Source organism: Mauremys reevesii, linkage group 2 (genome assembly GCF_016161935.1).
Source record: "Mauremys reevesii isolate NIE-2019 linkage group 2, ASM1616193v1, whole genome shotgun sequence".
Taxonomy (NCBI): Eukaryota; Metazoa; Chordata; order Testudines; family Geoemydidae; genus Mauremys; species Mauremys reevesii.
The window spans coordinates 117,484,951-117,500,271 of record NC_052624.1 but is presented as its reverse complement, the minus strand read 5'-3'; the positions used below and the strand labels follow the sequence as shown (position 1 = coordinate 117,500,271).

The 15,321-nt window shown below is 45.5% G+C and overlaps 1 protein-coding gene across 3 annotated transcripts in view; it reads right to left on the bottom strand.

Annotated features, from left to right (window-relative positions):
* The window catches only part of SLC39A6 (solute carrier family 39 member 6), a 33,800-nt gene extending 22,723 nt beyond the window's left edge, over positions 1-11,077 (bottom strand). Inside the window, exons 1-4 of one of the 3 annotated variants that reach the window (XM_039525410.1) lie at positions 10,956-11,077; positions 7,399-8,124; positions 4,692-4,872; positions 4,264-4,433 (exon numbers count right to left, since the gene is read on the bottom strand). In XM_039525410.1, the coding sequence (XP_039381344.1) occupies positions 4,264-4,433; positions 4,692-4,872; positions 7,399-8,115 (1,068 nt within the window). In that variant the 5' untranslated portion in view covers positions 8,116-8,124; positions 10,956-11,077. Of the gene's footprint in view, positions 1-4,263; positions 4,434-4,691; positions 4,873-7,398; positions 8,125-10,454; positions 10,863-10,955 lie in introns of those variants that run through there. The other 2 variants (XM_039525411.1, XM_039525412.1) reach the window with 2 other exon arrangements.
* Between the last annotated feature and the right edge of the window lie 4,244 nt (positions 11,078-15,321).

The window sequence follows — 15,321 nt, the reverse complement described above, 5'->3', positions numbered from 1 at the left end:
TATTGTTTATCGGTGCGATTAAAACTGATGGTTAATTTTTTAATCCTTATTACTTTGGAGTTAATCACGTGAGTTAATTGCGATTGACAGCCCCAATGTAAACATTAAAGTAGCGTAGCTTGTACTAAACTAACATTAAGTGTGAAAAATAAACATATCTTGAACATCAAGGGTCACAGGAGCACAAAAAGCAACTTTCAGGAGGGTGCAAGATAAAGCAAAGCTGCCTGATAAAAGGGTCAGAGCTGTTTTTAATCATCACCTGCTTTTCCTGCTCCAATCCCTGGTGTGAGAATTACCCTTAATTTACCCATCCACCTACCCACCCACTGAATCCCAAATCTATGCAAGTTCTACTATCTTAATATATGCACCCAAGTTCCTGTCCCAGTTATGACATTGCTGAATTTAGGCCAGAAGGCTAGTACTTAGTAGCACTTTTGTACACGAGAAGAGTGCTATTGGATGTTCTTATGAAGAAGTGTATAGGAATTAGCAGCAGTGCTGCTTTTGTTGCTTCTTTTGAAAATTTTCAAGTTAAGATACATTAGCAACCCCTTAATTGCAGCAAAAGTATGGTTCAAGCATCATTGAGAATACTGTTTTTCACAAAGCCAGCCTTCCATAAGGTTTGTAAGTAGAGAACATACAATAAAGCATGCTGGATTTTTAGGATACTTGCCCCCCAGCACAGAGGCCAAGAGACAAGTGCCTCCAGAATTTGAGAAACAGTTCAACAATATAATTAACTGAAGGAAAAACCTACACATACAGAAAGTAAGGCTTTCAACTCACTCCATAACACTTCGTTTTACTGATGGTATGTACCACAGGGTTGGACTGTCCCTGTACTGTAAGTCCAGCTCAGACTTCCCTAGAGGAAGAATTTTATAGTGATCTTAGGTCAAGAATGAAACTGGACTAAGTTGAGTCTCTTCAACCCCATCACATGGAATAAGTGGCCTGGTACTAGTCCTCTCCAAGTGCTGTGTTCCCAGCATTTCTCACATGCTCCATTCAGAGGATAAGCAGTGTCAGCATTTGAATGTTGCAATTATCTCTCCCCCTGACATTGGAAAGAGATAATGGAACTATTTCTATTTCTCAAAGAAAATCAGGAGGCGGGGGAAGAGGGTGAAAAGAAAAATTCAGAAAGGATTCTAAATTACTGATCTACAAAGGCAACTTGTGTGTGAGGGACTGAGTAATGTACAAGAACGTTGCAAACCAACGCATGATGGTACAATTGCATGCATTGTGGGGAACCCTAGGTTAGATCAGAAACAGCAGCTACAGTTTTACAAAGATTATTTGAAGGTAGATCGGGGTTGGCAACCTGCGGCATGCGTGCCAAAGGCAGCATGCAAGCTGATTTTTAGTGTCACTCTGCTGCCAGCCAGGGTCCTGGCCGCCGACCCTGCTCAGCCCGCTGCCTGCCTGGGTGAACGGAAGCCCAGACCGGCAGCAGGCTGAGCAGGGCCGGGCCCCGGTTGGCATGAGCCGGTGGACGGAACCCCAGACTGGCAGCAGGCTGAGCCGCTCAGCCTGCTGATGGTCTAGGGTTCCGGCCGCTGGCCTCTTGCCAGCAGGGTCCCCACCACTGGCCCCGCTCAGCTGCCGGCCTGGGCTACGAGCCCCCCCTGCTGCTCACCTCGCTGCCTGTCTGGGGTTCCAGTCTCCAGCCCCCTGCCAGCTGGGGTCCGGGCCTCCAGCCCTGCTTAGCCTGCTGCAAGCCGGGTACCGGCAACGGGCCCGAGGCTCTGCTCCTGGCCTGGGGCTTTGCAGCCACCCCCAGCTGTGGCCCACTGGCCCCACCCTGGGGCAGTGAGGGGTGCAGACAGGGACAAGAGGGGCTGTAGCTCAGCACCCCCCATCTTAAAAATTGTTCCAGGCTTGGATATTTTTAAGTCCTGGTTTTCTGCTTATATGTGACCACATCTGTGTTTGACCTTGTGTGTGCCCTCTGTCGCCATTTTTTCCCCCCCAGTGAGAGTTGAGGGTACATTTGACAAAATGGCAGCTCCTAAGACAGCAAAGTTAGATGTCCGTTCATTTCAGCCTTCTTGGACAGACATTTGGATTTATTCAAAAGGAGGACTGTGCTGTTTGTGCTTTCTGTTGTGAAAATGTTTGTCGCACATCAAGTGTTCGACATTTTGTAACAAAGTACGAGAAAACCTTTCTTGATGAAGCAGACAAGACAATCAAAAAGGCAGTAGCAGGATATGAGATGCAAAGAAGTGTTTTTAAAAGCTTAAGTGTGAGTAAAAATCAAGCTACAGAAGGAAGTTACAAGATTGCACAGTGCATTGCAAAAAACGGAACGCCGTTTACAGATGGGAAATATATAAAAAAAAATCTCAGCAGTTCAGAGATTTTGGTCAATGATTTGCCAAATAAAGATACGATCATATCTAAAATAAAAGAACTGCTTGTCTCTGCCAGAACAATTGAGAGATGCATAAGCAAAATGGCAGAAAATATTAAGGAAAAGCAGATGACTCCATTAAAAGACACAGCAGTGTTTAGCGTTGCAGTTGATGTGGAACGTTGAGAGCGTGGATATAAACATTTGGCAGTTGTTGCAAGATATTGTGCTTCCAATTAAATCCAAGAGGAATTTTGTTGCCTAAAACCCCTGCATGGCACAACAAAGGGGAAGATATAGTGGAAAGTTTTGTAAACCATTTTGAAGAACAAGGAGTTGACATCAGAAAAATATTTTATGTGACAACAGATGATGCTCCTGCCATGGTCGGAAAACAGAAAGGATTTGTTAAGTTATTTGAAGATCAAATTGGCCGCCCAACAGTCAAATTTCACTGTATCATCCATCAAGAAAACCTGTGTGCTAAAATTTCTAATTCAGAGCTTAATAACGTGATGCATACAGTGGTGTGAATTGTGAGTTTCCTTGTTGCTCGATCTGCTTTGACTCACAGACAGTTTCAAGCACTGCTAAATGAGATGGACAGTGCTTATAACGACATTCCACTTCACAGCAACATTCGGTGGCTAAGTCGTGGCAAGGTTTTGGTGAGCTTTGTAAACTGTTTTGATGCAATCAAGGCCTTTTTGTTGGAAAAAGGACAAAACTACCCCAAACTGGATGATGACAATGGCTGCGTAAGCTCATGTTTCTGACATCACTGCTCACCTAAACAAACTCAACTTCTGTCTCCAGGGTGCAGGGCAAATGGTTCTGGATCTTTTTGAAGTCTGGAAGATATTTGTTGTAAAACTAGCAGTTTTTTCTTGGGATATTCAAACTTCTACTTTCTGCTACTTCCAACTCATAAAAGAGCTATCGACACGTTGCACTGTCAGTGTCGATGAGATTGGAATGTACACGCAAGAACTGGGATCAGAATTTTCTGACAGATTTCAAGATTTCCAGCAATTTGGCCCAATGCTTTCTTTTCTAATTAAACCTGAAAAGTTCAACGAAAGCGACTTGGATTTGTCTGTATTTCAGTGGATGGGTGCTGAAGATTTCGAAATGCAGCTCATTCAGTTAAAAAGCTCAGAATTGTGGGCATCAAAGTTCGTAGAGCTGTGGAGTGCAGTTGAAACTACCGAGAGAGATCATGGGGTCTCTATTTTGACCTGCTGGACGTCCCTGCCAGTGAAATTTAACTGTTTGGAAAAAAAATTGTTTGCAATGCTTTCAGCATTTGGATCCACATACCTGTGAAAACAGGTATTTTCACACATGAAATCTGTCCTCTGTCCCTCTCGGAGCTGGTTAACAATTGATCACTCAGAAGCCTGTGTGCAGCTTAAAGTATCCAAATGTGGGCCAGACATTGGAAAACTTAGCAAGGAAAAGCAAGGGCAAGGATCACACTAAACTGATAAAATCTGCATTTTAATTTAATTTTAAATTAAGCTTCCTAAACATTTTAAAATCCTTATTTACTTTACATATAACGGTTTAGTTATATAATATAGACAGAGCGAGAGACCTTCTAAAAACATTGAAATGTATTACTGGCACACAAAACCTTAAATTACATTGAATAAATGAAGACTTGGCACACCACTTCTGAAAGGCTGCTGACCCCTGAGGTAGATAATCTTTTCTTATTAGGTTAGTACAAGTTTTCATTAATGTCAATAAACCACTAGGTTTGGTAGACAGCCAAAGCTAGTGTTAGTAGGCTTCCTAAAGCACTTAACATTGATAATAAAGTAATAAAGCCATATTTCACTAACATTTTTCAAAGTTAAGATGAATGATTTAATATGTGTAAAAATACTTACATGTGGAAGGAGATGTAAAAAAGCATCTCCGCTCAGAGTCCCAACAGCCAGTGACACAAGGAAACTTAGAAGAAACTTGAAAAATACACGATTCATCAGAGGTATCAATATAACACCCAATAAAGAAAGAAAACTGATGATGGAGATTGATATAAAGCCACCAATCCAAGCTGGTAAGAGAAATACAAAATATATCAGATGATGCTTGCTTTCTTCAAAACACTGATTTAGATGTTAATAACTAAGAAAATCCCCACGATAAGAGTGTCTAGAAAGAACTCTTTGTACAGCACATAGAAAAGTTAAGTATCTAAGAAAAAAATAGTTTAGAATCTAAATATTTATATTAGCTATAAAAAAAGCAAATTTCAAATCTGAATGATTGTTGGTAAGATTTATTCTAAATATAAAAAGAAATTAAAACCTACCTATTTGCAAAGAATTGCTTTTTGGAGGGCTTTCAGCCTTTTCACTAGCTGCATGTATTATACAGAATTTGCCATCAATCTGGTTAATAATTGCTGGACAAAGATAGCTGAATTCTGTAGCAGTCAACAATACTTGTGTGCTTATTCCATGAGATGTCATCAGTTTTGATACATTCAAGCACTGCAGAAAGAAAAAACATGTTTAAGATTAAGAACAGAAGTACTATCACATCCTAGAAAAACTGCAAGAGCAGTCCAATACCAGTTCAAAATATAGTAGCACCTCCCAAAAGTAGTGAAATCAATTTTAGCCAAGGTTGGTAACAAGCTGACTTTAGCTAAATAAACTTTTGCAAGTTTTATTCTGAAATAAGTGTCAATGCACACACACCAAAATAATTAAACCTATCAGTTCACACCTTTTGTTGTTTCTGTTCAAATTTGTGTACAGATGGAATCAGCCTCTATTCACTACACTCTAACCAAGACGACAGCCATCACTGAAGACTTTGAAATCCAATCTCCCTCAAGGTTCTATCCTTTCTTCTGTCTACAATACATGTTGCACACAGCCTGAGGGAGGTGGACAATGTATAGCAGTATGTTTCTTGTTCCATGGGCTAGCCTCAGCCTCTGGACTAGAGGGGTAATTGGACAACACTGCCAGTTGGATGCATGAGCTGTCTCATTCTTAACTGAAGGAAGACAGAAGTCATGCTGGGGGAAGAAGTCATACGTAGGAGAGGCTCGCAATAAATCTTTTCAATTACACCATTTCTATCGAAAGCCATGTTCTGAACACATTTCTTCCTGCAACCATCTTTGTCCTTCACTACTTGCTATCTTTAAAAGTCTAGTAAATCCTGTTTAGTAGGGCTGCCAACCTTGTTTCTCCTCTGCTTGTGAAGAACGCAATATCAGGCGAGTCTCATCTTACGCTGGGGTTACATTCCGCTGTCAGCGCGTAAAGCGAAATCACGTATAGTCAAAATTACATTGAATGTAATGGCTGGCGGAATCGACCGCACTACAGGTACAGTATTTAAATTGTTATTTTTCTCTCTTTTTTTGTTTTTGCCGACTGCGCAAAGCAGAATTTGTGCATGTTAAATGCGTGCAAGATGAGACTCACCTGTATGCCTGAATACAGCATTCAGAACCTGTGATTATGAGCACACATACACACCCTGAATTATTTAACTTAGCTACTTTGAGTGGGGTAAATAGACTTTAAAGAGGCCCTGCTGATTTTTAAGTCCCTTAAAGGTGAAGGATTTGGCTGTAGGAAAAGCTCTCATTACAGTGGTTTTATTTAGTGACACCAGCCAGCAGGTCAATGAGCATTCCTTTCCCCTTTTAAAAAAGCAAGAGAAAAGACATTTTATTTTAATTTCAGTTTGTGTCTACAAAACTCCCCAACCTCTTAAGAAAAGAGGTAGGATCGAGCACTCACTAAAAAAATTAAAAAGTATGTTTGTGATTGGGTTTTAATAATCTGTGCAACAGTTCCAGTGAAAGGTAGTAGTGGGATGAATATTTACATACTACTTTAATAAAAACCAGATACTTCAAAATTAATTGGACCTATAATCAAAAACAGAAGTCTTCTTTTTGGGAAAAAAGCCTTCCATTTTACATAAGAGGACAATGAATGACAACTACCATGTCCTTACTAAGGGCAAATTTACACTACAGTGCTACATTGGCACAGCTGTACCGATGCAGCTGTGCCACTGTAGCGCGTCTTGTGTAGCACTCTCCCATCAGCCTAATTACTCCACTTTAGTGAGAAGCAGAAGCTACATCAGTGGGAGACATAGTGCCAGTGTGGACAGCACACAACTTGTGTCACTTGGAGGAGGATCATTTTTCAGGGACAGAGATGCAAGTATCTATGACAACTCTAATTACAGAAATAAAGACTGCTTAGACAGCTTTCACCAGAGAAAGAGAATGTTTTACAAAGGTGATTATTTTCCCTATTTTAAAAGGGAAAAGTTAGGCACAGCAAGACTTATTTGCCTGATCACAGAGCAGTAAGCCACTTGCAGAGTGGTGAACAGAATTTAGGGCTCCCAACCTCTAGAATACAAGTTAATACTAAATTATATTTAGCCGAAGATGATTAGTAAATATACATAATGAAACTTGCATAAAATCCATACTTAAGTTCCAAGGCCTCTCACTGATTTCTATGTAGGATGAATTACTTTCTGTCCTAGCCTTTTACTTCCAGCAGAAAAATGTAAGCCTACTTGGAATAAGTTCAGCAACATGTATGGTTATAGAAATGAAACTTTCAAAGAGTATTAAGTATTTGTTTTTATTTTTTTTGTTTTGTTTTTTTACTTATCTACTCTTTTCTACGCCATAAGAAAACTTTCACATACTTGTGTCAGAAGTTAACTAGTCTTAAAATGTTCTCCTAAAGAGAGAAACCAGAAGGGGAAAAAAAAAAATATTACAACCCAGTGTACAATCCAGAATGCACAACTATCCTCTTGTACCGTGGCACAACATGGATGTAACATTCCTACTGGAGTGTAAAATTATTACATAGCAAGATTATGCCTGTGTATATTTCAGATTACACACACACACACACACCCCTCCTAGAAGTTAAATGAATGTCTATGGAAGACAAACCATGCTAACACGCTTGTAATGGGCATATGCCCCCAAGAAGAGTACAGAACACTAGTCTCACCTCTTGTGTATTTTGGTTTTTAAATTTAGAATACATGTAACTTCCTCTTTCAGATTCCCTTAGGGAAAGAAGTGATTCATTAGCTTTTCCATTAACAAGTAAACTCACACTGCTGCTTTCTGTAACATTCATGGCACTGGGGCTGGTTAGACTTGTATGAACAACAGGCTTCACTTCTCTGGTTTCTGAATTCTGTAATACAGGATTGCCATCTGTAGCAGTGGTGTTGGTAGATGCAGTTATTCCCATAACAGTGTTTTTGTTGCTTATCAAGTTCTGCTTGTGCTCAGCATTTTCTACTCTTTGTAATTCCTTTGCCTGACCATTACTAGGATCTTTATTTACGCCACCAGATTCATGATTTGGGCAATCTGTTCTCTCAAAGTTTGTAGTTAGCATAACATGGTTATGATGAAGATGGTGATCATGATCGTGGCCAGTAGTGATCCTTTTCACTTTATCTATTCCTATGTTTTCCAGCAACTTTCTAAATCCTTCAACAGTCAAAGTATTGTTCTCCCCATAACGATGGAAAAGTTCCTGAAGGTGATGCTTCTGCATAAGTGTTGCCAATTCAGTGTTGATACCAGCTGCCTTATCTAGAATGAATTTCTCAGAGGTCTGTGCAATAGTAGCCAGCTCTACTTCATGACGGTGACTTTTACAGAACAATATGGAAAATGACAAAAGAAAGGCCATCAGCAGCTCATTCTCCATTGCAGCTTCCTGTAAAAAAGGAATGACAAGAGAAAGTTGAGACAGCACATATGTGCTGTAGTGCAACTCATTGGCTAATTTAGCTGACCTGAATTATTACCAGAAAAGGTGCAACAGCAAGAGGAATATTTTTAAGTTAGTACTTGGACAGATCCATCAGTTGAAACCTGGCTTATATTGGTTTAGCTTGTTGGTAAATTTACAAGAGGCAAGCTAAACCAACATAAACCAGCGAGAGAGAATCATTACGCAAAAGTTCAACTAGTTTAACATTGGTTAAAGTTAAATTGGTGCAACTTTTGTTTAGAACAGCCCTGCAAGATAGCGTTTGACCAAACTCAGCATTGCAGTATGAGGGAACTGTGCTGCTGAAGAATTTAGATCAGTGGTTTGCAACCGTTTTTTCTGGCGACCCAGTTGAAGAAAATTGTTGATGCCCGCAGCCCAATGGAGCTGGGGATGAGGGATTTGCGGTATGGGAGGGGCTATGGGATGGGGGTGAGGGCTGTGGGGTGGGGCCAGGAATGAGGGGTTTGGGAGAGGCTATGGGTTGGGGGGGGGGGAGGCGGCTCAGGGGAAGGGCTGGAGATTGGGGTGCAGGTTTACCTCAGGTGGCTCCCGGTCAGCAGCACAGCAGGGGTGCAGAGGCACGCTTCCTGCCTGTCCTGGCACCACAGACCACGCTGTGCCCCAAAAGCAGCTAGCAGCAGACCCGGCTCCTGGGCTCAGGAACTGGCCAATGCGAGCGCGGAGCCGGTTCTGGGTCAGCGCATGGGGCCCCCCCTGCCTAGGAGCCAGACCTGCTGCTGGCTGCTTCTGGGGCACAGCGCGGTGTCAGAACAGGTAGGGACTAGCCTGCCTTAGACAGGCAGCACCACTGATGGGACTTTTAACAGTCCAGTCGGCAGTGCTGACCAGAGCCGCCGTGTCCCAGTCTCTTCCATTTTGCAACCCAGTTCTGGGTCGCAACCCACGGTTTGAAAACCACTGCATTAGATCAACGTAAAAGCAAGATCCTGAACTCCTCATCCTTAAGACGTCATGACATACCTAGTAAGAGTTAGAGTGTGAATTCATTTTCTACATAAATTAAGACTTATTCCTACATTTGGCCTAACTTATACCTGTAGTTTCATTTTGATACAATAATCTCCGTTTTTTAAAAACGGTTGTGTAGTATTGCTGTGAGCTATTAAACATTACCACATTTCACTCCAAAGGTGCAGAGATAAATGACATAGAAACTATATACAAATGTAAGTTTGAAAGTGCCTTTGGTCCTTTATAGCAACTTCTTGGTCAAACATTTGTAATGTTTTATGCAAAAGGAAACATTTAATTGTCAAATGAAGTATTTATATGCTGCCTAACATTTTAAATCAGTATCATGTTGCAGCAAAGACTATACACATTTTTTGAAGCCTGCTATTGCAAATAATTACACCTAAATGTACAGTTACTCCTGTGCTGATTCCCACTAACTATAATGAAATGCCAGAAGGTAAGAACTACCGATTCAGGCCCTTGAACTCTGATTCTGCAAACACTTAAGCTCGTGCTTAATTTTACACATCATGGGACTACTCAGATGCTTTATTTGAAGCCTGTGCAGGAGCACTTGCTGTATCAGAATCTTAGTTTAAAAGTAGACAAAGTGTTTACTTCATATTGTGGAGAAGTTGCTCCATATGTTCCATGGATACTGAACACTAAATACTCAGTTAAGTATCCCAGTGAATATGGACAACAGTACCTTCAAACACTTAAGATTTGTACTTCAAAATTAGTGTCCATTTCTTATCAATCTAATGCAACTTCCCTCCAATTATCTCCAGTGCCCCGGACCAATCCCCTACTGCTTCGGGGCCATTTCTAATATTAAACAAATTGCAAAGAGATGAAGGCAGCCCTAGAAAGATGCGTGACTAAGACGACACGTTAATTGCACACATGACAAACAACAGCGCCGGGGCTTGGGGCCTATCACGGAGTGACCCGGCCCCGGGCTCGGCGAGTAGCTCGGGGGCAGCCCGGAGAACAGTGCAGCTCTCCGTACCCAGCGGGAGTGTGCGGGGCCGAGACCCCCAGGGGGCAGCCGGGCGGGCTGCGGGCTGGGGCACGTCCCCAGGCAGGAAAGCGGCCTCCGAGGGGCTCCGCCGCGCCCATGCGCCCCGCTCAGCCATCGCCCCTTGCCCGCCTGCGGGGAGCGGCTGGGGCTCGCGGGAGCCAAAGCCCGGCACAGGCGCGCGCCAGCCCCACCAGCCCTCGCCCCGGGGGAGTCACGGCCACGCAGGCCCGGCCCGGCCTCCCCTCACACCGCTCCGGCGGGGACAATTCACCTCGGCCTGCAGCTACCCGGCTCCTCAGCGCGGCCCCGCCGCCCCTTCCTCTTCCGGCTTCGCTCACAGTCCCAGCGGCACTGGGACCGGCGGAGGCCAGACCCGGCCGGCCGGGCAGCCAATCAGGATGTAGCGGAATGTCACAGGTTGACTCCGAGCCAATTGGCACAGGAGCCGCGAGCCCCGTCCCCTGGCGGCGAACACAGGCCAGGCCACGCGCCGGGCTAGGCGGCAGTTGAGTGAGCGGCTCAGGTTACGCGCACGCGCTGCCCTGTCCCGTTGGCCCTGGTGCCCGCGCGCGCGTCCGGGCAGTTCCGTGGCGCGGGGTTCGGCTGCTCGCGCGTCTCGCTCGGCAGCCGTGGACGGGGGCAGGGCCGGAGACCCCGCGGAAGGCGGAATGGCCCCAGCGCGGCTGGGCTGGGCCTGCCCGGTTACGTGCCGCGCTCCGGCGGGGCCCCTCGCCCCAGAGTCCGGGCGGGCGGGCGCGGAGGAGAAACCTGCCTGGGCGCGGTTCCGCTGGGTGGGGAGCTCCGCTCGCCGGGAGCTGGGGACCCGTTGGCGGCTGCCTCGCTGCTGCTCAGGGCGCGGGGGGAGGTGAGGCGCTGAGGCAGGGGCGTTATAAGGCGCGGGGCGACTCGCGGCGCCGTGGGCGCGGCCGGTGCGTGGGAGTAGCCGGCGCCTGCTGATCTCACCCTCCCGGCAGCCAAAAGACCGGAGGGGGGAAGCTGAGCCCCGCCTCGGCGGCCCGCCAGCGCCGCACCCCAGGCCTGGCCGTCCCCAGAGCCGCGGGGTGCAGCTCCGCTCTGCTCTGCTGGTGGGCTGGTCCCTGCGCTGTGGGCGGGCTGCGGTGCCGCTCAGGTCATGGTTCCACATTCGCCTTTGTAACCTGAGGGTTGGACTATGTTCAGTTTAGGGTGACCAGGTGTCCCGATTTTACAGGGACTGTCCCACTGTTTGGGGCTTTTTCTTATATAGGCTCCTGTTAGCCCCCCAACCCATAAGAACATAAGAACGTCCGTACCGGGTCAGACCAAAGGTCCATCTAGCCCAGTATCTGTCTACCGACAGTGGCCAATCCCAGGTGCCCCTGAGGGAGTGAACCTAACAGGCAATGATCAAGTGATCTCTCTCCTGCCATCCATCTCCATCCTCTGACGAACAGAGGCTAGGGACACCATTCTTACTCATCCTGGCTAATAGCCATTTATGGACTTAGCCACCATGAATTTATCCAGTCCCCTTTTAAACACTGTTATAGTCCTAGCCTTCACGACCTCCTCAGGTAAGGAGTTCCACACATTGACTGTGCGCTGCGTGAAGAAGAACTTCCTTTTATTTGTTTTAAACCTGCTGCCTATTAATTTCATTTGGTGACCCCTAGTTCTTGTATTATGGGAATAAGTAAATAACTTTTCCTTATCCACTTTCTCAACATCACTCATGATTTTATATACCTCTATCATATCCCCCCTTAGTCTCCTCTTTTCCAAGCTGAAGAGTCCTAGCCTCTTTAATCTTTCTTCGTATGGGACCCTCTCCAAACCCCTAATCATTTTAGTTGCCCTTTTCTGAACCTTTTCTAGTGCTAGAATATCTTTTTTGAGGTGAGGAGACCACATCTGTACACAGTATTTGAGATGTGGGCGTACCATGGATTTATATAAGGGCAATAATATATTCTCAGTCTTATATGGCTACACTTACAAATCTGCAGCGCTGGTAGTTGCAGCGCTGGTCATCCAGCTGTGCAGGGCCAGTGCTGGTGTGTGGCCACACTCACAGCTACCAGCGCTGCAGTGTGGCCACATTTGCACCGCTGTTGGGAGTGATGAATTATGGGCAGCTATCCCAGCATTCAAGTGGCAGCAACGTGCTTTTCAAAAGAGGGGGGTGTGGGGCAGTGTAACAGGGAACCGGGGGGGGGGAGAGTGGATTTTTGGAACTGACACTGCAAAATCAGAAAATTTTCCCACCCCCTTACTGTTAACTGCAAACAGCCTGCATCCAACATACTCTCTTTCCCCCCTCCCCCCCGTTTCTCTCAAGCAAAGCAAACACTCAACACCTGTGAATGACTCCTTTTCTCGCTGCTGGTCAAGCAAAATGCAAACATTCAACCCCTGTGAATCACGCAGGGAGGAGGATCTCATTTGATTGTTCACAGATTGATCACAGCAAACAGGAGCTGATAAGCAGCTCCCGTAGCAACGGAGCTCCGAGGTTCACAACAAAACAAAGAGAGGCTGCATAACAAAACAAAGGGAGTAATTTAGTTAAAAGCATTCTGGGATACACCCTTATACCCTGGAGGCCAATAACAGTGCTGGTGTGTGGCCATACTTGACCAGGGCTGCAGCACCAGCGCTGCAATCCTTATTCCCCATGCTGAGTGAGGTGTACGGCCAGCGCTGCAGCCAGGGAGTTGCAGCGCTGGAAGTGCCCTGCAGATGTGGCCATTTACTAATTGCAGCGCTGGAAAGCCTCCACCAGCGCTGCAACTCGCAAGTGTAGCCAAGTGAAGTGTGGACAACTTCAGAGAACTATCCACAATGGCTCCAAGATCTTTCAACCCCTTTCTGATTTTACACACTTGCTGTCTGGGCACCGTAGTTCAAGTCAAGCTGCAGTTGTGTTTTCCCCAGTTTAGATCCACACCTCCCTGAGGCAGAACCAACTCTGACAACTCAGCAAAGCCTGACTTCAATATTGTGATGTCTGCACAGCCTGTGTGGGGCATCTCAAGTGGGCTTGGAAGAGTTCCCCTTCCCCTCCGAGCCCTAGTCATATTTTTAAAACGTGTTTGTAATTTATTTCCTATAATTTATTCTGATTGTTAGCTGATTATAACTAACACAGGTTGACCTAGCCACATCCATTGTGTTTTCTTGAGTTGTCTGTGCTGAGGAAAGGTTCCTTTTAATATTTTTGGGATGGCGGGGGGAGATATTTGAGTGTATAGGGTGAGGGGTTTTGAGAAATGGCTTATAAATAATGTAACAGTTCAGGGCACCTGTACCTGTATTCTCTCTGATCTTTCAAGGGCACCCAGTCTAGGCTCCTGGACCCTCAACCATTTCTCACCTGGGTAAAGAACCGGCATCTCTCTCCCGCCTGACTACGTTTTTTTCCCCAGGCTGCACAATGCCCTGCCTACACTATGATATCACCAGCAAGCCAGACTGCCTGAACAAGTCAGCATCTGTGCTTTGCTTTCTCCTCAAAAGCTATTAATGTAATTGTTAGCAGTTACAAGTTACCACACATTTTTTTTGCTAAGAAAGCACATTTTTCTTAAGGTGAAAGCATTACAGAGAAAACAACAAAAAATCTACCATCATGCTAATAAGCTTAGCAGAGATCATCTGCCCATTTCCAATAAAGGCTGTGGTAAAGGAGTTAGTCCTTCAAACCACCTTGGAGTTTTTCTGTGCTTACAAGTTCATAACAGCCTCAGCTCAGAATAAGCATACTGACAGGGCTCAACCTGTATCTTTATTAAGCTTTTGGGCCTTTGATCTTTCTGGGAACAGGTAATTAGTAGACAATGGTCCCTTCCTCAGGGCATAGCTTCAAAAGGCTGGGGTTTGTGCATAACTGGCAAAAGATATTTGCATTAACCTTCCCATAGCTACTTCCCAGGAACTCCACATGTAATGCCCCAAATTACCATTCTTGTCTGCCACGTTTAATAGTCTGTTGATCATCCAAGTGCACAATAATACATAATATTTGCATTTAATAAAATGGACTGCAAAGATACTTGAACTTAATTAAATAATATTTTTCAAGTATATTGCAGGAAATTGCTATATCTGTCACATTTTCCCCCTTAAAGACTTGACCTTACCCCAGCTTCTCTTGGGGGAGGGAAGGAGTATTGATCTACCTCACTGAAGTGGTCTTTTGATCCCCATGTGTAGAGTCAAGGTGAGCAGAATTTATTCTCCCATCCAGCTTAGTTCTTTTACATTTTCACAGACCATCAGGCAGTTTGAGGCTGTGGGAAGAGCTCCCTACTCCAGGGGTCTCAAAGTCCCAGCCCCCAGGCCAGCTGCAGACCGAGAACCTCCCCAATATGGCCCACAGAAACTTTTTAAAAAGTTCTTTCATCTGGCCTTCATGGCTGAGGGGAGAGGGAAGTGGGCAGGAGAGACCCATGCAGCCACACTGCTGGCCATGTCTGCTGCAGGCACTGCCCCCTGCAGCTCCCAATGTCTGGGGGAGAGGGACAGATACCATCACTAGTTGCCAGGCAGAGTCAGCCATGGAGGCAGCATCACTAATCACCAGGTAGAGTCAGCCAGGGCGGCATGAGTGACATTGTTGGCCAGCTGGGAGGATTTGAGGACTGACACTGGCCCTAAGGTAAATTGAGTTTGAGACCCCTGCCCTCAGGGCCGGCTCCAGGCACCAGCTTATCAAGCAGGTGCTTGGGGCGGCAACTCTGGAGCGGGGTGGCACTTTAAGGTATTCAGCAGCAATTCCGTGGAGGGTCCCTCACTCCCGCTTGGAGCGAAGGACCTCCTGCTGAATTGCTGCAGACTGCAATCGTGGCTTTTTTTTTTTTTTTTTGGCTGCTTGGGGCGGCAAAACCCCTGGACCCGGCCCTGCCTGCCCCACTCCTTCCTGCTGGTAGTTACCTTTGTCATCTCTCAAGCGGCTAATATAAGAACATAATGGCCATACTGGGTCAGACCAATGGTCCATCTAGCCCAGTATCTTGACTCTGACAGTGGCAAGTACTAAAGCTTCAGGGGGAGGGTACAGGACAGATGGAGTGATCCACCTGTTTTCCCTTTCTGGCTTCTGGTATTCAGGTTTAGGATTGCCCTGAGCACAAAACTAATAGCCATTGATGGACCCATCT